General features: G+C 39.1%; 2 protein-coding genes across 7 annotated transcripts in view; one reads left to right on the top strand and one right to left on the bottom strand.

Annotated features, from left to right (window-relative positions):
• Window positions 1–17,106, top strand: LOC102235607 (vasodilator-stimulated phosphoprotein-like). 2 transcript variants are annotated; one of them, XM_023342894.1, is made up of 13 exons: window positions 1–173; window positions 7,768–7,939; window positions 9,049–9,229; window positions 9,344–9,392; window positions 9,482–9,746; window positions 10,407–10,516; window positions 14,685–14,733; window positions 14,830–14,872; window positions 15,042–15,081; window positions 15,205–15,267; window positions 16,427–16,493; window positions 16,651–16,708; window positions 16,883–17,106. In XM_023342894.1, the coding sequence occupies exons 1-13, from the start codon at window positions 169–171 to the stop codon at window positions 16,906–16,908; spliced, it is 1,128 nt and encodes a 375-aa protein (XP_023198662.1). In that variant the 5' UTR covers window positions 1–168; the 3' UTR covers window positions 16,909–17,106. The 2 variants fall into 2 exon arrangements, with proteins under 2 accessions (XP_023198662.1, XP_014329906.1); XM_014474420.2 differs by having other exon boundaries at window positions 3–173; window positions 15,039–15,081.
• A 297-nt stretch (window positions 17,107–17,403) lies between these two features.
• LOC102219462 overlaps window positions 17,404–24,053 on the bottom strand; it is a 38,365-nt gene continuing 31,715 nt past the window's right edge. For 2 of the 5 annotated variants that reach the window (XR_002753521.1, XR_002753523.1), the window contains 3 exons: window positions 17,845–18,400; window positions 17,553–17,766; window positions 17,404–17,483 (listed from right to left, as the gene is read on the bottom strand). The gene's annotated coding sequence lies outside the window, so the exon portion shown is untranslated. Of the gene's footprint in view, window positions 17,484–17,552; window positions 17,767–17,844; window positions 18,401–19,409; window positions 19,716–24,053 lie in introns of those variants that run through there. The other 3 variants (XR_002753524.1, XR_002753522.1, XR_002753525.1) reach the window with 3 other exon arrangements.

The raw sequence follows: 24,053 nt of genomic DNA, 5'->3' as shown, positions 1-24,053 counted from the left end.
CAGAAGTGCAGTTAGTTGGTTTCAGTGTCAGGGGAGAATGCAACAGCGCTTCTCAGACACAAATGACAAACAGTTTTTCAGCTGACAATTAAAAGGGATTGAGATTTTTGAAAAGAAGCAATATTTTGTAAAGCAAGTCAATCACTGGATTTTCATTGCAGCTTTAAAATGAGGTAAGTTATGTTCTAATAAATGTGATATTAAAGTTCTACAAAACTCTACAAAATTGAAGTATAGACTAATTAGCTTCTGAACAGTAAAAAAACAACTTTATTATATGACTCCTTTTAGCCATGTAAATATCATAAAAGACAACTCGTTTTATTTTTTTTTATAACTTTAAAGAAAAGGAAACTAAACATTTCTTGTGTGCTGTCTACATTTCCTGCCTTCTATTGCATCTCAACCTCATGTCAGGTATTTTACTTTCACAATTAGAGAGAATGAAATGTAGCAGAGCAATAAAACGAAACTGGCTTATTTTTCTTACATCTCATAGCAGCAAACCTTGAACAGAAAAACATCCAGTCTTCCATAAAAGGAAATGGACTGATCACAGGAAGTGGTCGAAGATAAAAACCTGTGCTTTGACAGGAAGTTAAGATTTCACACAGACTTAAGTTGAGACAAAATGATGCATGTATGTGTGTGTCTATATACATATATAAACATGTTGTGATACACTAGGTCAAATAAAATAATATTGAAGCAGATAACTGGAAGTAGCACATGGCAACGTTTATTTTCGAACGGGGAACTTCTTCTTTACAGGGCCAGCTCACATATCTTGTGCACAGCAAGAGCGCCACCAATGGCGAATTGTTATATGTCCTTTTTCTTCAGATTTACAACCAAACAGCGTCCAACACATAGGAGCATAATCAGACCAAAAGTGTCTAACAATCTTAAATCTAGAGGTTCAATTATTTCTGTGTCTGGAACACCAAAGCTCCTCCCCTGTAAAATTAATACTTAATCAGTTAAACAGTTTTCAGTATTTTTTTATGAATATAAACTGAAATCTAGAAACACTTTCTTTTCTTTTTTCAAAACCATCATTTAGAGTTGCAATTTCAAGTTCAGTCTATCAGGAGGTCGCCGGTTCCTCACTGGACAAATGTTCCTTTCAACGGTAGATGATGGCAAGTCTATTGGTTGATTCCCAACAGTTTTTTCTTCCATCTGTTGATCCACACCTTTGGTTGTATTGAGATCATCGTCATTCCAAAAGTTTCCAGCACAAGAGTCTGTTTGTGTAAAATGAGCTGAATTTCCATTTACACCCAGAATCTGATTTACATGTTTTTTTAACACACTTCCCATTCACTTCCACACTGTAAGTTACAGGACCCAAGATTCCTTGTACAACTCCATTCAACCACTTCTCCCCTCCCCTGTAATTTTTAACCAATACAGGTTGACCTACTGTGAAAACTCTCACACGTGGAAGAGTTGGTTCTGTTTTGTTTTGCATTCTCTGAGAGAACTGGAGTCTGATCAGTGACAGTCTTGTTCGAACCTGTCTTTTTAGAAATAACTCAGCAGGAGTTTTTCCTGTAGTTGTATGGTGTGTGTTTCGGTACCCTAAAAGAAAATTTGCAACACAGTGCTCAAGTGTCATACCCCCTACGGCTCGATTCTTTGCTAGCGACTTTTTAAGATTTTGGACTAAGAGCTTTGCTAATCCATTGTTGGCAGGTGACTTGATGTGCTGCACTCCATTTCTTTTTAGAAATAACTCAAAACTCTTGTGAAACAAACTCAGGACCGTTATCTGTTACAACTCCTTTCGGTAACCCGTAAGCAGCATATAAATTTGTCAGTGTTTCAATGGTTTTAACTGAAGTAGTAGTATGCATAAGAATAATCTCTGGCCATGTAGCATTGGCATCCATAACTACCAGAAACATCTGCTTGTGGTCCTCTGCAAAGTCCAGATGGATTCTCTCCCAGGGGCTGGCAGCCCATTTCCATTTGTGCACTGATGCAGTACAAGGCATACTACGCTGCTTTTGACAAATGGTACATTCACTGACTTCCTGTTCAATACACTCATCTACTGCTGACCACCAGAATAAACTTCTGGTGAGGGATTTCATCTTTACTATTCCCCAGTGATGCAGTTCAGAAATCAACTGATCCCTTAATTTCTTAGGAACCACCACTCGTAACCCCCACAGCAGACAATCATCTTCAACAGTCAGCTCAAAAGTCTCTGAAAATATTGCTTCAGCACCTCATCCTGTACATGTTTAGGCCAGCCAGTTAACACCAAGTGCTTCACCACCTTTTACACTGGATCTTTGTCTGTTTCTTTTGCTATCTCCCTTGCAGTGATAGGTAACTCATCAAGGTAAATAGGGTTTGACACCACATTGGTTTCATCGGTAACCTTGATAAAGCATCTGCGTTACTGTGTTGCTCAGATCTTTTGTACTGAATCTCGTACTTGTATGCAGCTAGGATTAGAGCCTACCATTGCAATCTAGCAGCAGCTAGCGTAGGCACACCTGTTTTTGGTCCCAAGATTTTTAGCAATGGTTTGTGGTGCGTCACCAAAATGAATTTCCTTCAATAAATATAGTCATGAAACTTCATAACACCAAACAATAAACCAAGTGCTTCTTTTTCAATCTGTGAGTAGTTTTGTTCCGTCTTAGTTAGCATTCGGGATGCAAATGCAATCGGTATTTCACTTCCATCTTTCATTTGGTGACTGATTACAGCACTAACTGTAATCAGTCCTACCGATTTTAAGTGGAATGTCCATTTATTGCATTTTTCTTAAATGCCCGTAAAAATTATTTCTATTCCCATGGCTTTTTTGTTCTCTGGGAAATTATTTTTTATGATAAATACAGAAACAACCATAAAAATCAAAACATCAACAATAGTGATAGTAATATTAATAATACAATACTATTCAGTGCAAAGTAGCCTACACATTTTTTGATGGGGGTAGTGAGGGACCTGGAAAATGGACAGGGGGGGCGCTGACCCAAAAAAGGTTGAGAAACACTGTTCTAGACACTTCAAACCTGGACTAAATTATTCTCAACTAATAGCATAATATTTAGAACCATGTTTGTGATGTGTGAAACCTTTTTCTGATTTGTGAAACTTCAATAAAGGTTGATTTCACCACTTTTTTGGATCTGGATCACACTAGAACTGCTCCAGCTCCAAGACTACAATACCTAGAGACTTCAAACTTGAACTGGATTATTCTCTACTAATATCAGAATATTTAAAAGTATGTTTGGGATTCGTGAAACCTTTTTCTGATTTGTGAAACTTCACTTCACTTAAACAGACTGCTGCAGAAGATCTTTCCTGCCAACAGCCATCACCATCTATAATTACTTTTTGAAGAGTTACAGCAAATTTCATTTCCCATTGGGATTAATAAAGTGGTTTTGAATTAGAATTGAATTTGAAAAAAAAAACTGCATGGAACAAGTGTGAATAGCAATCTAAATTTTAGTGAAGTTTCACAAATCCCAAACATGGTTCTAAATATTCTGCTATTAGTTGAGAATAATTTAGTCCAAGTTTGAAGAGTCTGAGTTGTATTTTAGGAACTGGAGCAGTTCTAGTGTGATCCAGATGCAAAAAAGTGGTAAAATCAACCTTTATATAGGTTTCACAAATCAGAAAAAGATTGCACGAATCCCAAACATGGTTTTAACCCTCCTGTTATGTTCGTTTCTAGGGTACAGCAAAAATGTTTGTGGGTCAATTTGACCCGGGGAGTGTTTAATCATGCTATAGTGTCAGAAACCAAGAAATTCCCCCAAAACATTTTTGTATCTGATTATTAACTCCAATACTAATCATTTCAATCAATATTTGTGCAATGATGTTTTTGTATTTCTCAGAAATTAAGGATCAATGACGACAACCTACTCATTTACTCATTTGGGCATAAAAAATTGAATTTACATTTTTTATGTCCACTGAAAAAAACCTAGACACAAAAAAACTATAATTTCCTTAAAATTGATCTTTGGTAATTTTTTTTATATTACACTTTTTTTTTGGTTAAATATACTGCTATTAGTTGAGAATAATTTAGTGTAGGTTTGAAAAGTCAAGGTGTTGTAGTTTTGGAATTGCAGCAGTTATACTAAGATAGAGATCCAAAAAAAGTGGTGTAATCAATCTTTATTGAAGTTTCACAAATCAGATAAAAGTTTCATAAATCCCAAACATGGTTTTAAATATTCCACTCTTAGAGCAGAATAATCCAGTCCAGGTTTGAAGAGTCTAGGTCAGGGGTGCCCAATGTCGGTCCTAGAGGGCCGACATCCTGCAGGGAGTGTCTTTCCCTGGTTTAACTCACCTGGATCAAATGATGGCTCATTAGAAGGCCTAAGAAGAACATTGACATGCTGAAAAGATTGTTGGTACCACCAGGGAGAAAACTAAAACGTGCAGGATGCCGGCCCTCGAGGATTGACTTTGGGCACCCCTGGTCTAGGTGTTGTAGTTTTTAAACTAGAGTCGATTAAAGATACAGAAGGTAGTGAAAAATTAGGTGGAATTGCCCTTTAGCCATTTCCCGAATCGGAAGCTGGAATTGGAAACCAACTTCAGCTTCGTACAGACTGGCGACATGTCCAGGATGACCCCGCATCTCACCCAGAATGTTAGCTGGAGATAGGCACCAGCACCCCTCCTGACCCCTCTAAGGGACAAGGGTGTTAGAAAATGGATGGATATATACATCTATATCTAGATATAGATATATTAATATCTATATCTCCATTTATATATAAAAAAAAAATTCCCTTCTCACCCACCGCGGGTGGTTCTTATCCTCTGAGCTCGGGTCCTCTACCAGAGGCCTGGGAGCTTGAGGGTTCTGCGCAGTATCTTGGCTGTGCCAAGGACGGCACATTTCTGGACTGAGATGTCTGATGTTGTTCCTGGGATCTGTTGTAGCCATTGGTCCAGTTTGGGGGTGACTGCCCCGAGGGCCCCGATGACCACAGGCACCACTGTGGTCTTCACCTTCCAGGTCCTCTCCAGTTCCTCCCTGAGGCCCTGGTATTTCTCTAGTTTCTCGTGCTCCTTTTTCCTGATGTTGCAGTCGCTTGGTATTGCTACATCTATCACAACGGCTTTCCTCTGTTGTTTATCCACTACGACAATGTCTGGTTGGTTCGCCATTACCATTTTGTCTGTCTGGATCTGGAAGTCCCACAGGATCTTAGCTCTGGCGTTCTCCGCCACCTTTGGGGGTGTTTCCCACTTTGATCTCGGGGTTTCCAGTCCATATTCTGCACAGATGTTTCTGTACACTATGCCTGCAACTTGGTTATGTCGTTCCATGTACGCTTTCCCTGCCAGTATCTTGCACCCTGCTGTTATGTGCTGGACTGTCTCAGGGGCCTCCTTGCACAACCTACACCTTGGGTCTTGTCTGGTGTGGTATATCTGGGCCTCTATTGCTCTGGTGTTTAGGGCCTGTTCCTGGGCGGCCAGGATGAGGGCCTCTGTGCTGTCCTTGAGTCCAGCTTTTTCCAGCCATTGGTAGGATTTACTGATATCAGCCACTTGGGTTATTTGCTGGTGGTACATCCCATGTAGGGGCTTGTCCTGCCATGATGGTATCTCTGGCACCTCAACCTCCGTTCCCTGTTGTCTGAGATATTCACTGAGCACATTGTCTGTTGAGGCTTTGTCCCTGATGTATTTATGGATCTTAGTTGTTTCGTCCTGGACTGTGGTTCTCACACTCACTAGTCCTCTGCCTCCTTCCTTGCGGCTCGTGTACAGTCTCAGGGTGCTGGATTTGGGATGGAATCCTCCATGCATTGTTAGTAGTTTTCTAGTCTTAATATCAGTGGCTTTTATCTCCTCCTTTGGCCAGCTAATTATTCCAGCAGGGTATCTGATTACTGGCAGGGCATAGCTGTTTATTGCGCGGATTTTGTTCTTGCCATTGAGCTGGCTTCTCAGGACTTGCCTTATTCGTTGGAGGTATTTAGCTGTGGCTCCTTTCCTTGTGACCTCATCGAGGTTGCCATTTGCTTGTGGTATACCTAGGTACTTGTAACTGTCCTCTATGTCTGCTATTGTTCCTTCTGGGAGTGAGACCCCTTCTGTGCGGATGACCTTCCCCCTCTTTGTGATCAGCCGACCACACTTCTCTAGTCCGAATGACATCCCAATGTCCGTGCTGTAGATCCTGGTGGTGTGGATCAGTGAGTCGATGGCTGGCTGGATAGCTCAATATATATATATATATATATATATATATATATATATATATATATATATATATATATATATATATACATATATATATATATGAGGACAGTTACAAGTACCTAGGTATACCACAAGCAAATGGCAACCTCGATGAGGTCACAAGGAAAGGAGCCACAGCTAAATACCTCCAACGAATAAGGCAAGTCCTGAGAAGCCAGCTCAATGGCAAGAACAAAATCCGCGCAATAAACAGCTATGCCCTGCCAGTAATCAGATACCCTGCTGGAATAATTAGCTGGCCAAAGGAGGAGATAAAAGCCACTGATATTAAGACTAGAAAACTACTAACAATGCATGGAGGATTCCATCCCAAATCCAGCACCCTGAGACTGTACACGAGCCGCAAGGAAGGAGGCAGAGGACTAGTGAGTGTGAGAACCACAGTCCAGGACGAAACAACTAAGATCCATAAATACATCAGGGACAAAGCCTCAACAGACAATGTGCTCAGTGAATATCTCAGACAACAGGGAACGGAGGTTGAGGTGCCAGAGATACCATCATGGCAGGACAAGCCCCTACATGGGATGTACCACCAGCAAATAACCCAAGTGGCTGATATCAGTAAATCCTACCAATGGCTGGAAAAAGCTGGACTCAAGGACAGCACAGAGGCCCTCATCCTGGCCGCCCAGGAACAGGCCCTAAACACCAGAGCAATAGAGGCCCAGATATACCACACCAGACAAGACCCAAGGTGTAGGTTGTGCAAGGAGGCCCCTGAGACAGTCCAGCACATAACAGCAGGGTGCAAGATACTGGCAGGGAAAGCGTACATGGAACGACATAACCAAGTTGCAGGCATAGTGTACAGAAACATCTGTGCAGAATATGGACTGGAAACCCCGAGATCAAAGTGGGAAACACCCCCAAAGGTGGCGGAGAACGCCAGAGCTAAGATCCTGTGGGACTTCCAGATCCAGACAGACAAAATGGTAATGGCGAACCAACCAGACATTGTCGTAGTGGATAAACAACAGAGGAAAGCCGTTGTGATAGATGTAGCAATACCAAGCGACTGCAACATCAGGAAAAAGGAGCACGAGAAACTAGAGAAATACCAGGGCCTCAGGGAGGAACTGGAGAGGACCTGGAAGGTGAAGACCACAGTGGTGCCTGTGGTCATCGGGGCCCTCGGGGCAGTCACCCCCAAACTGGACCAATGGCTACAACAGATCCCAGGAACAACATCAGACATCTCAGTCCAGAAATGTGCCGTCCTTGGCACAGCCAAGATACTGCGCAGAACCCTCAAGCTCCCAGGCCTCTGGTAGAGGACCCGAGCTCAGAGGATAAGAACCACCCGCGGTGGGTGAGAAGGGAATTTTTTATATATATATACTGCTCAAAAAAATAAAGGGAACACTTTAAGTGTTAAACACCTGTTTAAGTGTTCCCTTTATTTTTTTGAGCAGTGTATATAGATATATATACTGTATATATATATTCTTTTTACTCCTTGTTTTTCCCATCTGCTTCTCTCTTCTGTAGTGAGTCCAGCTTGTGTGCTGTAAGAGCGACAGTCTTGCTTTACGATGACAGCAGTAAGCGCTGGGTACCGGCAGGGTCAGATGCGACCCATGTCAGCCGTGTCCAGATCTATCACAACGCTACAACAAACACCTTCAGAGTGGTGGGCCGCAAACTGCAGGCTGACCAGCAGGTATGGGACAAGAAAACACACGTCCTCCAATATAATATGCAATTTCTCAGTTGTTTTGAAAAACGCTGAACTAAAAGATATTCACTTTAGAGAACACAGAATGTTATTTTAATATTTAAATGCAACTTTAGTCATAAGACATAATGCACTTTCCTCCATGCTCCATTAATATCATGACCATCTCAGTACAACTGAAATTTCTCTTTGACACTGTTATGTTTTTGTCATTTATTTTCTGACATAAATCTTACCAATTCTCTCTTCTTTTACTTTTTTGTTGTTTGTTGGACTTAAGGATTTCCTTAATTTGTTTATCCTCCTACAAATTAATCAACATAATTTTTAACTTATTTTCTTTTAACACCGCAGTACGGAAGCTCTTGTCAGATTTTGACAATGATAGTACCTTTGAAAAAGGAGGATGAACTCCAATTAATATGAATCTGTGCATGTAATCACGGTCAATCTGTACTGTTTAGTCATACTTGATGTGAAAAAAATTAAGAAAATGTAAACAATAACTTGAAATATTCATAATTCATTTAAACTAAAACAAAATGAAGTAATACTGTATTAACTACCAGGAAGAAAAAAACCTGAGCTTGAAAATTCAAACCCTTTGTCGAGTTTATGGAAATCATGTTGGATTGTATAGATTTGCTGTAAGATTCTGGAAGAGACAAACAAAACCATATCAACCCCTAATTTGTCAAGTTCTATTCTTGCATCCTTGCTATAACCTATGTACCTGTTAAGCTAATGTGTTGAATTCAGGCCAACATTTCATTGCCAGCTTGTGTCAATAAGATACTGCCTTGAGTCTTCGGTCCGTGTTATTCAATCATTTTGCAACACAAAAAGATAAAAATTCTCAACATTTGTCATGAGCTTTCATACTGCAGAATTATATGAGCATATAAACCAACTCAACATGACGAATTTACAGCTTTTAACATTTGGGCTCTGGCTCTAGCATGAATGACAGAAATAATAAAACAAACTAACTAAAATGGAAATAATGATAATAATAATAATGATAATAATAACAACAACAGCAATAATAATGATGTAAGAAATGTAATACTTCATCTGTGGTTCTTTTATGTCAGGTAGTGCTCAACTGCCCCATTGTCAAAGGGATGAAGTATAATCAAGCAACAGCAACCTTTCATCAGTGGCGAGATCCTAAACAGGTGTGGGGATTAAACTTTGGCAATAAAGAGGATGCAGCTCTGTTTGCCAACTCCATGACTCACGCATTAGAGGTTCTCAGTGGATCTGGAAGTGCAGGTACCCAAAGCTGAGCAAGGCACATATATATATCTGACTTTGAGTCAAATGAGACAGATGAGTGGGTCTACATATGTATGTATATGTTGAGTTGATGTAATAACTGTCTCACAGGTTCTGCTAACAATGGACCATCTCCACAGCAACTTGAAGAGCAGAAAAGGTACAACTGTCCAGAAGAGTCATGTGTTTGATTTTTTTCATTAAACTTTGTGATTATAGAGCAAAATTTAAGCTTTTGTTTTTGTTCAGACTTGAGCGACAAAAGCAGGAGCAGCTAGAGAGAGAGCAGAAGCGGCCAGATACCCCCGCCTCTTCTCCAGCTGCTCCTCCAGCTCCACCACCGCCTCCTCCAGCTCCAACCCCACCAGCACCTCCACCCCCTCCCTGTGGTGGTGCAGTTCCACCTGCACCACCTCCACCCCCTGAAGGAGGAAGTGGAAAAGTTGGAGGACAAGGGGGCGGTAGTGATCTTGCATCTGCCCTTGCAGGAGCTAAATTACGGAAAACAGTAAAGGTAAAGGCATCATGCAGGATGTATAAAGTCTGTGTAAAAAAAAAGTCAGAGTTTTCTGACTCGGATGGAGGAATCCATAAAAAAGTGCAATCTCCTTTATTTTTGGTACATTTTTCTACGTATTATCCACTTTATTTCCACAACAGATCCATGACAGATTGAACAAACCCTGACGCATGCAAACCAAACACACCCAAGCAGCTGCAAACAGATTGCAGCTGTTTGGAAGCCACATTGGAGCTGTGCTGTGTTGACTCACAAACACAGTGCAGTGCTCCTTTGACCACACAATATCACATCGTTGAGCTTGTAGGCACCACCAGAGGGGCCACAGAGGCTTTTCTTAACTAGCTAACTGTTGGTCATGTGATCAAAGGAGCCTAAAATTCACGCAGCTAATTGAGCAGGATAAGAATTCAGCGTTATAAATTCAATGTATAAAAAATGTCGGATTCTACTGGGATAATTTCCTCCATAAGTATCTTACGTATTTGCAAATTTAATCAAGGAGTAATTGTTAAATGACATCCATTAAACTTTGTGAATAAGATTTAGTGGTTGTGATCCCTTACCATTTTTTCTCACCATAAACATGAAGCTATTTTGGCATCGGAAGACAAAAAAAACAAAAAACTAATTAGAGTGCTTTGATTTCTGAAGGATGAGGGCGCGGCATCAGCCCCAGCTCCCAAAGCATCATCCTCATCATCATCTGGTGGGGGCGGAGGAGGTGGCCTAATGGGAGAAATGAGTGCAATTTTGGCAAGGAGGTGAGTTAAAACCCTAACAGTTTGTTTTTCTCAGCATTTCTGATCCACCAAAGCAAATGAACAGAATGAAGTATGACTATAAGTTCAACCTCCAGAACATTTAATGCATCATAGAAGTAGTTTCTCATTCCTCCCAACAAACTTACCTACTAATGCTTAATAGTCAAAAACAAAAACTAACAATTCTCATTTCAGTGCTTGAGTTTTTAAAACACAAAAATGTTTAATTAGTTCTCAATTTCTGTAGAAGACGTAACAGACTTTTGCAGGCTATCAACTAAGTTTTTTGTTTTTTTACTATTTTTTGGAGAAATGCATTGATCTGAGAAATGTACCAAACTGTAATTTCTGTCAGCAAAATAAAATAACCACTCTAACTTCACAAGAGACTTGAACTTAATTTTGATTCATATTTTCATTGATATTTTTGTATATAGAACAAAGGTGTTTATATATTCCAGAGTGCAAAAGTGTTGACCTTAAACAAATTGTTTACACCACTGACTGTTAAGATGCATGTTTGCAGAAACAAAGAACACATGCAGAACACCTCCAAAAGTAAAACACAGTGAAAGAAAATCAATAGTGAAAAAACACATACACATGTACATATGCATACATACACTTACACACATACACATTCACAACCATATGCATACATATACTGTATGTACACATACCAAAATAAAGTGAGGCTAGAGGGTGTTTACATTGAAGCAACAAACTCAATAAATGGTTGCCATTTAGTGTTTTGTATCTAATTTTCTCCACTTTCAAAAAGGACATGACCTCATTTATCCACTTTGTACTGGATGGAGCAATAGTTGATTTCCAGTTACAGAGAAGGTGGTGCCTAGCGATCACAGAGGTAAAAACTATTACTTCCAACTCTGAGCTAAAGTGTCAATAGTTCTTGAGAGTATAACAGACATGGTGTGAAAGTAAATTTGCCAGAAATTTATGAGGGCAGAGAAGGCGAAAAACATATGTGAAAGATTTCAGGGTGAGCTTCCACATCTGTCACAAACATCTACTATATTTGGGAAGAGCTGTGCCAGCCTAGTTTTTGAGTAATGACATCTGAATACCATTTTGAACTGTATCAAGCTCAGATGGGCACATATAGAAGTTTTGTGAATGGCTTTCAGTGCTGATTCCCACTGATGTTCATCAAAACCAGCCCCAGTTTACACTCCCAAGGTTTCTTAGTGTTTGTAGTTAAGAAGACATCATATGACTGAATCGAGTTATAAATCTTTGAAATTAAAGATCTTTGAAGGGGGTTAAGTTGTACAAGTTCATCCCATAGCTGCTCAGGTGGAAGGTAAGGGAGTTGGGAAATAAAAATTTTGCACAGGAAATATCTAAACAAATGAGAGTGGAAGATTGTTAGGTCTAAATTACCTAAACACAGACACAAAGAAGAGACAAGAATCAGAACTTAGTTTTTTACCTGCAAGGAGAACACAGCTGAAACCCAGTTACAGATTTCGGCCTATGCTCTGAAGCTTCAACTGAGTCTTACCCTGCTTTTATTAGAATTGGGAATACCCTAGTTACATTCAGTGTGCAGCTCTGAAAGAAGGGGAAGCAGAAACAGCTGCACACTCACATGAATACAACTCATTCATACAATCTTCAAAAGCATATTTCATAAGATAAGACTATAGGTTTGCAGTTCCTCTGGACAATCAACGCTGTTCATGGTATCCTCCATTTTCACTCCTCAGCAGGCCGCTTCCAGAGTTTCTGCAAACACTTCAAAACACTCAAAGCACTTCAAGACACTCAAAGCACATTATTAAAATGTAAATGCAAAGGTATTTACATTTTAATACCTTAAAAATAATAATAATAAATGGATGATATTATAAAATAAAGGTAAAGCAAATAAATGATAATTAACTATAAAATCCTTCCAACAAAGATTGAGTTCAGAAGCCAGATCTAGGAAAGAGCAAAACAAACCTTCTCTTGAAAAATCCTTGAAACATTTTAGTCCATAAGGAAAGTGGGATTCAGTAAGAGTGGGTGTAAATACCATTTTTTGTTTTTTTTTTAAAGTGGGGTTAAGACCATGAGACCTGTAAATTTAAACTGTTTCCTAAACTGGAACCATATTCTGAGAGTATTAGTATTAAACATTACTCAACCACTATGAGGTTGTTAGTTAGGCCAGGGGGATTTACAGAGGTTGAACTTGTTAGTAAAGCCAAAAGTGAGGTTGAGGGACATGAATGTGCTTCTAGTTGACACCAGGGTATCAACTGCAATAGACCAGAAAACAATTTTAGTTATGTTAGCTGCCCAGTAATAAAATTGAAAATTGGGTAGGCAGAGGCCACCATAGAGTCCACCGTATGTTTTGTTTTAGTCTGGGTGTTTTGCCACTCCTCAAAATATGACAAATAGCTGAATCTAATGATTTCAAAACTTCTTGGTAAAAATACAGGTAGACATTTAAACAGAAACAGAAATTTGGCAAGATGTTCATCTCAATGGTACTTATTCTCTCAGTCAAAGAAAGTGAGAGAGGTTTTCAAAAAAATACTCAAAGGCTCTAACATCATTTTCGTCAAGATGGCAGCTGGCTGCTTGCAGACGCAGCTCCCGTCGTGTGTGTTAATCTGTGTATATTTGCTGTAACCGATTAAGGACCCTTGCTTAAAGAACCCATAGATCATTAGTTAAGCTTTCCACAATGGCTGGATGTGGTTCTGTCGCTGTTCTCCACGTTCTTCTGCTACTTTTTATACTCTTTGTTACGGAGAACCTCGCCGAACAGAGTAGCGGCATTGTTTACGCACGTGAACAGCTGATTGCGCTGTGTAATCCTCTGCTGCTGCCCGGAGACAGGCCTGTGGTCCCAGAGGAGTTACGGAGGAGACACCGGGGCTGCAGGTCTGGAGTTAAACAGAGGAGAGGAGATGGCGCAGGCCAGCGGTACCGGCGATTATTGTGGGGAACGTGAGGTCTTTGGGGAATAAGGCGGACGAACTCACGGCGCTGGTGAGGACCCAGAAGGAGTACATGGAGTGCAGTATCTTCTGCTTCACGGAAACCTGGCTGCACTCGCTTATTCCGGACTACAGCGTGGAGGTCCCTGGATTTTCCTTGGTGCGGGGGGACAGGGACTTTTCCAAGAGTCGGAAGAAGAAGGGCGGCGGGATTGCACTTTATGTGAGTGAGAGGTGGTGTAATCCCGGCCATGTTAACGTGAAGGAACAGATTTGTAGCCCGGACATTGAACTTCTGGCTGTGGGAATCCGCCATTTTGATCGCTGTTTACATTCCCCCATCAGCTGATGCAGTGGTGGCCTGTGATGTCATCAGCTCGGACACAGACAAACTCCAGACTCAGCACCCGGACGTTGTTATTGTGTCTTGTCTCTTGTCTTGTCTTGTCTTTTCGCTATGCTGTAACTGCGAAGTAATTTCCCTGCTGGGATGAATAAAGTACTTCTATTCTATTCTATTCTATTGCAAGTGCAAACAAGAGTGGCGACAGAGGGCAGCCCTGCCTACAACCTGTACTTAAAAAGAAATATTTGGATCGGTTGTTATTGGTAATAATACTGGCAAAGCACAGTGTATTTAGAAGGCATATCCATGATAGTTTTTTTACCAAATCCAAATTTAGTTAAAACAGCAAACAGGTAACTCCATTCAACCCGATCAAACGTCTTTTCACTGTCTGTTGATATGACAGCCTCAGGTGCAACTGTAGTCTCCCTCGAATAAACAATATTTAACAAGGTGCAAACATTGTAATAAAGTTGACGCCCCTTTATGAAGCCAGTCTGCTCCTCTGAGATAATTGTTAGGAGAACCCTGATCAAGTTTCTGGGCCAGTATTAGAGATAGATGTCAGGATCATTGTCCTTCTTTAAGAGAACACTAATAGAGGTCGACTTGAACTTAATTTTGACCAACATCATTGCTTTTTATGCTTTATCAAAACAATTACCTTACTTTATACACAAGGATAAGCTAATTAAGTTGAACTTAAATAATAATAATAATAATAATAATAATAGCCCAGTAACATGAAAATAACTAAAGTAAAAGATTACACATAGATATTTAGGTAGCTAGGAAGATATTTTAAAATATGCATATGAATGGCTCAGTATGTATTTTTTACATTTATTTCTGTCTCTCTTATCAGGAAGAAAGCTGCTGATAAGCCTGTGGAAAAAGTGAAAGAACCTTGTGATGTAAATGTTCCTCTTGTCATGATTTTATTATTTGTTGAGTGCACAGGTGACTATCTTGCTTGACACTACATGTGGTTTATTTGTGTGCCACCATAGGAAGAATGTGCTCCTGCAAATGCAAAGTCCTCTGGATCAGGAGGTGAGTAAATTCCTCCATTGTTGTATAACACAACAAAAGGCTCACTTCTTCCCACATAATAGGCCTTCCCTCTTCCAACTTTATAGAAACATACATTTATGTGTTTATGAATAAAATTTCACATATCTAAATAACAATAACATCACATTGTAAAAATAAATTTCAGCAGAAATCAACGAGCCGAAATATAAATCTGCTTCAACACCAAGGTAAGAGAAGGGTTCAGTACATAGGGTACTGAAAGCTGGCGTTATATAATGTGCATTAAAACACTTTCATTCCTCTGTAAATGTTCAGCAAGCCTTTGTTAAACAAATACTGTTTTGTAACAGGCCAAAAACTGCCACCCAGAAAGACATCAGCTGCAGCACATCTGCCCAGAGTCCTGGGTCCAGGTACAGCTGGTCGTTTCTCATTTTGTATGTGTACTTACTGTATGTGGTGCCTACAGTCTTAAGCAACACTATAGCAAAATGACATTTTTGAGCTATATACAGTATATATTTAGCAGCTACATTTCATAAACCATTTGGGTGACACAAATCTTTTCTATTTTTACAGCTTAAAATGTTAGCTTTCAGAGGCAAGTTTAAATGTTAGTGAAAATGTTTTAATACGTGTAGATTATTTTCTTTTGTTCTGGAAAAAATGACATACTTGAGCATATGCACACCACTTAGGTAGATTTAAAGAAGAGTCCTTGTCAAACATGTTCGATCCGACATAGTGACAGAAAACAGAGAAATCAGTTGAAATAAAAATATTATTTTTATTTAAAGTATTTTTTCCCCCCACCTGTTCCTCTAAAATGGATTTAAGCACATTGACAGACTGTGTGAGAATTCCAGTTCATATACAATTATATGGAATCCTATTTGATAGATTCAATAAATCAAATTCAATCCAATCATAGTTGAAACAAGATTCAATTATATGCACATTTCGATTTAGTCAGGATTGAAATATAACATGGTCAAAGTGAGTAAATCATAAAATGCCAATTGGTTAAAGGTTACAAGAGTATTCAAAGGAATACTTGGTCATTGCATTCGGTAATTGACTTTGCTGAATCCCTCATCCTGGGAATCACATGTGGAAGAGAACCACTCCTCATTAACAGGAAACAAACTTTAACAGAACCAAGCATAACATGAAGGATCATCTAATTTGACCAGCTTGGGTTTGAGACACAGACAAAAGGGAATCCCTGGTTCAGAAGTACTTTTTATTGGAAACAAGAGCAGACAGCTTTAACTGAACTAGACAAGCCTACAGTGAGCATGCAACCTTCATGACTTTTATTGGCTGCAGATAGTACATAAATGGCAAGAAGCCAGAAACAGAAATAGTTGGAATGTGTGGGTGATGTTTTTGTGTACCCTATAAACATCTACTTTCTGGGTTCACATGAGCTTTTTCTGTTTGTCTTTCCTCTACGAGACAAAATGAGTAATTTTTGGAACTGTCTAAAACGAGCTCTGCTACGTCTATTTTTGGGCATTTGCTTTAAAATAAGCTTCATCTGAAAGTAAATGTGTTCTTTTGCCTCAACAGGCTGAAAGTGGTAAAGAAAAAGTCAGATGGTGAAGAAGGAGACGATGATATGGAGCGTGTCAAACAGGTTAGATCCTCAGTTTGTTACAGCAATCACAGCAAGAGAACAATGTTTGCTTTTCTTTTTTGCAATAATTTAGAAATCAAGTTAATTTGTTTCAAAACACAGAATAATGCTTTTGCAAAAACTACACAGATCTTACTATGCCATTTTATGTCTTAAGGAGATTATAGAAGAGGTGAAAAAAGAGCTTAACAAGATGAAGGACGAGATTATCAAAGGTAAGGTTTTAAACTATTTTGGTTGAGAAGTTGTTTTCAAATTGTCTTCAAGAAACATAAAAAATCCAGTTGCTATTTAAAGTCATGTCCAACATTAGGTTGTAATTGTGTGCTGTGCATTTACTACAAAATACTAGAAATGTTATGACTGACGTTGATTTTTGTCTCTTCAAGCTTTGATCGAGGAACTCCAAAGATAAATGATGGACGTTACAGACAGCAGAAAGGCCTAACAATATGATGAAGAGATGGGATTTTTCCTCATGCAAATCGCTGGCAAAATACTTACTGCAATGTTGACTGAATTAAATGTCTAAACATCATTGATCTCTTTTTCAATGCCATTTAGATTTTAATGCTAATATAAACTATTATAAATAAACTGATGCAAATCTATATTTACTTTTTTCGGTGGCTTTATGAGATGAGCAGCAACTGCTTTTTTTGCAGTTGTCACAAACTTCTTATTACACAATCTAATGTTTTAAGTGGATTTTTTAAAATGTCATCTTAAGTTTTATGCTAGCAGGAAAGCATTAGTTACCATCTTGATATAATCATTCAGATACACCAGGTAAATACTTAGACATCATCACACATCCAAATGACAACATTAAGCACCATAACAATTAGGAGAATGTCACAATGCGAGGTTTCTAGGACTCTAAGGCAAGCAACAACTACGGACACCCAAACAGTTTTAACAGATTTATTTAGCAATAGAATGTGCTGGAGAGCGTGTGGAGGGGCGTCGATCTGCGACAGCAGGGAGGAACTGCAAAGGGCGAGAGGTTAAAGAGGGAAGTAATGAAGGGAATGACAGAGTAACCTGATGGTGACTTACGGTCTGCGGGTACAGGTATGCAGAGGAGAGTACATGGGGGTCCAACAGTTGGTGTGATGTGATGGTTTTCCAGATGGGGAAGTTCCAGCAGGTGATTGAGGGCAGACAGGCAGCAGCTGAGTGCGTGACGCACCCAGGTGCAAGGCCCAACGGAGCAGCTAGGATCAGATACTTCAGGTGAGTCCTGGTTCAGAGAGTGTTCAGCTCGGGTTTACTGTAGAGGAAGGAACAGATGAAAAGGAGTCAGAACAAGGAGGACACTGGGAATACAGCACTGACAGCTAGAGAGTACCACTGTAGAAGCGGAACCATCTGGCATCTGGGACGCCGCTCCTCTTTAAGGACCTTGCAGATTGGTGGTGATGAATAACAGCTGGATCCCATCAGCCTGCCACCCTGTGAAGGAGAAGAAAACCACTCCCCTGCAAAGCCCAACAGAGAATGTGCCAAGAGGTTGCAAATTAACGTACCAATAGCAGAATAGATTTATTTGACTCCAATTAAACCTACATACAGTTTCCTGTGTTTTTAATACACTGTTTATGAGGAAATGCACTCTCAATTTTGAGCTGAAGCTTTGTGTCATGGAATGACATGTTTCTTAATGTTTATTTCAGAATATAAATACTAATAAATACCAATGCTCTAAATACACAATATCATTTATTATCATATTGCAATGATACATTATGATCCAGGATTATTGTATTATATTATTATGGTGACTTACATTTCATCAAATGATTTGAAATACATACATTAGGCCAACCTTTCCCAATTCTGGTCCTCAAGACGCACTGCCCTGGATGTTTTAGATGTTTCTTTGCTTTAATACTCGTGGTCCAAACCTGTTAATCAGACATCAACTGAAATCAGCTTGGTTGAAGCAAAGAAAAACCTAAAATATGCAGAGCAGTGTGCCTAGACCACCAGGGTTGGGAAACATTGAATTAGACAGGAACATTTCAGAACAAATGAGTGCAGTGACTTGGTGGAAGAACTTTGTTGGACAACTTTAAAGCACATTTATTAAACATAGACATGTACTGTATGTCTCCCATGATCCAACACCGACATTGCATTAAAAACAATCCAGAGCAAACAATAATTTGTCTAAGACAATTCAAGCACCAGCCCCCATGACCCTGTTAAGGAGTCATGGGGGTACATATTTTGTTACTGGATAATTTCAGAGGCTTGGAATTGTCAGGACTAACATTAATTTGAATTTAGCCTTTTTTTACTGATGTGCTATAACTTATTATGATTCTGGTATCTACTTTGAGGACATTTTTTTCTGTAATTTCAGACAAGCAGTATAAGTGTCATGATTTGTGATTTTGGTGGTGAGGTAAACACAGTTAAACCCAGGAGGAGGTGCAATAATGATGGTTTACTGACAAAGGGTACAAAATCCAGGCAGCAGAGGTGAGCAAAAGGCTAGGAGCTCAATCTCTGGTAGCAACTGCTAACGAAGCAAATACAATGCAATATGACTGCAAGAAATCGGACAAGGACAGGGAAACACAGACACAGGTGGGTATAAATACACAGGGAAGGTAATGAGGGGAAACAGGACACAGCTGGGATCAATGAAGGGGTGGACAAGATGACACAGGAACTAAACACACAGAAAACGCAAATCCTCACAATAAGGCTGATATTTCAGTCTTACTGTCTCTGCAAACTGTGCTGCATTGACTGTTTAAAATGGAACAAAGCAACATTTACCTAAATTACATATTATATTGGTTACTCTTCACACTGTTACTTTTACTTAAATAAAATGTCACCATAGTACCATATTTACCTTATTACATTATGCTTGTGCCTTTTCCACACATGGTTAAAACTTACCTTCCTCACCAGCTGTGGCTCAAACCCCAAAGTCAGAGATCAAGAAGCTATTCAAGCATTTTATCCAGAAGGGAAGAAAAGGACTGAGATGCAGTTATCCTCCCATTCAAGAGCTCGGGTATGTGTGGACAACAAAGGCAGAAGGAAAAATTGAACAAAGGATACAGAGTAATATCTCACCACTTTTATGACTATTATGGAGGTATACATCACAGAATGCAATAGCTCTTATCATACACCGTGTTCCAAATTATTATGCAAGTGATATTTTCTCAGATTTTCCTAAATGATCAATGCAAATGATGGTCAATATAATTTTCAAGTCATGAACTATTACAGTATAAATCAAATTTTACTGAACAAAGCTCCCCATGAGAACAGTATTTTATTCAAAAATCAAAATCAAAATGCACTGTTCCAAATTATTATGCACAGCAGATTTTCTAAACATTTTATGGATTATAAAGAACTGCAAAAGGTCATTTTTTGAATGTGCAGCATTAAGTGGTCACATGTACTAAAATCAAAAGCTATTTCAATCAAAAACATCTTACAGACCGAGTTCCATGTTAACATAGGACCTTCTTTGATATCACAGCACAATTCTTGATCCATTGAACTTGTGAGTTTGTGGAAAGTTTCTGCTGAATTTCTTTACAGGATGTCAGAAAACCTTCCCAGAGCTGCTGGTTTGATACGAACTGCGTTCCACCCTCAGATCTTCTGCTTGAGGAAACTCCAAAGGTTCTCAATAGTGTTGAGGTCAGAGGAGGATGATGACCACACCATGAGTTTCTCCCCTTTTATGCCCATAGTAGCCAATGACACAGGGGTATTCCTTGCAGCATGAGATGGTGCATTGTCATGATGAAGATGATTTTGCTACTGAAGGTCTGACTCTTTTTTTTAAACATGAAAGAAAGTGATCAGTCAGAAAGTCCATATACTTTGCTGAGGTCATTTTCAGACCTTCATGTTAATGGAGACTGAGAATCCATTTTATTTTGGTTTTTGGTTGTTTTGTTTATTTTGTTTATCAGCTCCAGTGTTAAGTGTTCTTTTGAAAATAAAGTGTATCTATCTTTGGCAGGAAATTGCATGCATTATTACGTCATTTCCATTAAATCAAGGTAAAAAGGTCTTCAAAACAATATTATCGTTTATCGCAATAATTTTTGAGACAATTAATTGTTCAGCAAAATTTGATATCGTGACAGGCCTAGCCACTACACTATCTGATGATTTTCGTCAGCAGAGATTCTTTCTCTTTCCCATATTGCTTGAAACCTGTGGCTTGCTTAATAATGTGGAACATCCTTCTTAAGTAGATTTCCTTTAATTGAGCTCATCAGACAAACTAATCAACCAGCTCTCTGAAATTAATTATAGTGATTCAAAGAGCCCTGACACACAATACCATCTATAAATTTCATAGCACAACAAAAAATGAATCTTTATGACACTTAAATCCAAATTGCATAATAATTTGGAACATGGTGTATATTGTGACTATATAACTCATAGAAAAACATTAGAAATTGGCATTGTACCTTACAATATCTTATATTTCTGACATATACTGTATTTACAATCCCCTTATCAACATGGATTCATTAAAAACTCACTAAATACTTAAGTATTTAATGTTTTATACAATATCTTATATTTCTGCCAAACCTGAGGCCTCAACCAGGCTTATGTAATGCATCTGTTGTGGCAGAGAATGTATTGAGATAAATGCTCATATAAATACCAGGGCTTAACCTTGAGTGCTCAAACTCTTGACTTCTGTTTGGAATTATACAAAAGAGAGATGCATCTGAAGCCTCAACATCTTTTCTGCAGCAGGGTAAAATGCAGATTTTTGTCACTGAGAATGAATACAGTAACTTTGTTCTATGGACCAAGAAGGACTTTGCTGTTGTACGTTTTGCTCCAGACCTGGCAGCTATCTTTGAGAAGGCAAAACAATTTGTTGGATGTGTGAGTCTCCCTAAGCTGCAATTTCACAAAGATACAGGCCTGCACGAAATGGGATTCCGCTTTCTGCCTATAACGACAGAACATCCCCAAAAATCTGACGCGGTAACTCCAGAAAAAGCATAAGCAAAATACAGTGTCCTGAGAGCAGAATTGACATAGTTGCCTATGACAGTGAAAACTGTAAAATTGTTTGGTTTCATTTAAGTTCTGTGGGTCTGCAGCTTAGGTTTGTTAATCATGCACCAGTAAAATGTGATGTACATATTTGTTGTAATAAAGGTGGCTTTAACCAATTAATAACTTTTGTTTGGTCTGATTTGTTTCTCTATGCAACAAATATTGAATATAAGCCATGTTTTCTTAAACCTGGGTCTATTGTCAATACCAGTTTATAGTGAAAGACCAACAAAAACTAAATGAAATTTAGATGTGTTTATTTAAGTGTGACACAACTGTTCAACCATTTGTTCAACCATTTGCCTGACTGTTGAACACACTCAGGCAAAGCTCTGTAAAATAGCAACATATTGTAACTGCTTTATTTGAAAGGGTAACATCCTCACCCTCACATGGCAGTGTCAGAGAAATTGGCATTGTACCTTACAATATCTTATATTTCTGACATATACTGTATTTACAATCCCCTTATCAACATGGATTCATTAAAAACTCACTATTTCAATTCAAATGTGCATATTGTAAAGAAGCTTAAACTTTATTAGACCTTAAGCTGGGTGTTGTATTTCTTATTTTAGTTTTCCGAGCCTAAGTTAGGTCAGTGAATGCAACGCAGCTCGAGAGAAAAGGCTAGCATCACGAGATCCGTTGTTAATGTTGTTGATGGTTATGGTTTTCACAGCTCACTGCCCGGACATAGCTAAGCGCTGTCTGTGCCAGAGCTAGAGGCCAGAAACCACACAGTTCTTATGTGAGAACAACTTAGTTATTGTTGTAACTCATCTGTGCTGGAAGAAGTAAAGTTCATGCAAGAGACCCCTCTTTCTTGTCGTGTATCTTCACCTACCCACATGCCTCTATCACACCGGAAACCAAAAGCACAACAATATAATCTTTCCTTAAATATGAAAATCAAATAATTAAGCAATTTTTTTGGTTATTGCAAGTTATGAATGATTAACTTCAAAGTTTATTTCTAATATATAGGAACCAAATGACAAACAAACTGCTGCATGAAGCCATGAAGATTAACTAGGCTAAACTTGTTCTGTGTAAATATTCTCCATCATACATTAAATGTATTAAGTGTTAAAAATTAGATTCAAAACAAACAGCAAACAGACTTTACTGACAGAAGAATTTGGTACACTATCATTTCTTTAATGAAAAGAATATATAGGAAACTCAACAATGACATTGCACTACATTTCTAGCCTTAAAGCACAATGCATACTGTTATTGTGCAATAGCCACCCCCGCCCTAAACCTCACAACTCCCAAGGACTGACTACTGATCAACTCTCCATCTAACAGGTCCGGAAAATCTCTAAACCTTCGAGTCTTACCCTGAAGCAGGTCTAGGAGAGATAATCAGTCTAAGCTGGCATTGAGAGAGATTCATCTAGCCTTTAACTACCTACAGTCCAGGAAGCTATGACCCTTTTCAGTTAAGAAGCAATCAGTTGAGTAGCCCTCACAACTGCATAACTTCAATAACCACTCTTGTTAATGGTAGCTCTCCCTCTATCAACAGTGTGCACTTGTTACAGGCTAGGTAGTTTTTAGTGGCTCAACATAAGCCCCAAGGTCATTATTTTACCAACACTAAAGGAATTTCTGAAGCCACCACACTTCTAGAATCATATTCATAGATTTTACACTACTTAGGAGAACCAAAAATAATAGATGACTCAATTAATTTCACTGTCCACAAATCTTATTAGAATTTTAATGCATCTTTATTAAGCAAGCGTTTAGCAAGGATAAGTGACAGACAGATTAATTATCAATGATTACAGATTAAGAATAAACCTATTTCTCTAAACTGTGTCCCTAATTTACTGAGCGAGGCTTTGGGGTACAGTTCAACTCATACCCAGATGATGAATGATCTCGGCAACAGGAAACTTCAAATGTCCTTGGTCAGAGTCTTTGGTTTTGTATGGCAAAATCCTCTTCAGAATAGAAGCAAAGCAGAACTGGTTGTTGTCTTCCGAACACTCAAATCTTCATCACTCAGTGACCTTTGTCTTTTCTCCAAGTCTGTTGCAGTAGCCTTGAGATCTTTCAGGAACCAGGGCTGAGGGTTGATGGATCTTGTCCCTTCTAGCAGCGCGGAGTCTTCACTTCCCTGTGGTTCCAGGGTGTGGTCCTCTGCTAATCTTCTGTCTGCATCCTCTTGTTGGCTTGACTTCAGCACTGCAGTCTAAGAACACTTTGATCCTCTTTTCATGGATTTTGATATTCTTTCATCCCATGGTTATGTATGGGGTGATGGCCTACGTGACTTCTCGAACGTTAGATGGTTCTGTAGAAAGCACCAACCCTTCTTACAGCAGCCAACGCCTGGCTTACGCACAGCAGTCAACGCCTTGCTTACTTCCTTTTTTCTGCTGCCTGTCCACCGACTAAAATACTTCCCCATTTTAGTTTTGAAGAAAACATCTTACTTCCTCTTTGGAACTCCCCTGCCTCCCCGCTCAG

Source organism: Xiphophorus maculatus, chromosome 11 (genome assembly GCF_002775205.1).
Source record: "Xiphophorus maculatus strain JP 163 A chromosome 11, X_maculatus-5.0-male, whole genome shotgun sequence".
Taxonomy (NCBI): domain Eukaryota; kingdom Metazoa; phylum Chordata; class Actinopteri; order Cyprinodontiformes; family Poeciliidae; genus Xiphophorus; species Xiphophorus maculatus.
Note: the sequence above shows the minus strand (reverse complement) of the source record. Positions and strands in the feature narration are given on the sequence as shown.

Coding starts and splice junctions, on each gene's coding strand:
- LOC102235607 (XM_014474420.2), top strand. Junction 9,747..10,406: donor AATTACGGAAAACAGTAAAG/GTAAAGGCATCA, acceptor TGATTTCTGAAG/GATGAGGGCGCGGCATCAGC. Junction 14,873..15,038: donor AAAGTCCTCTGGATCAGGAG/GTGAGTAAATTC, acceptor AATAAATTTCAG/CAGAAATCAACGAGCCGAAA.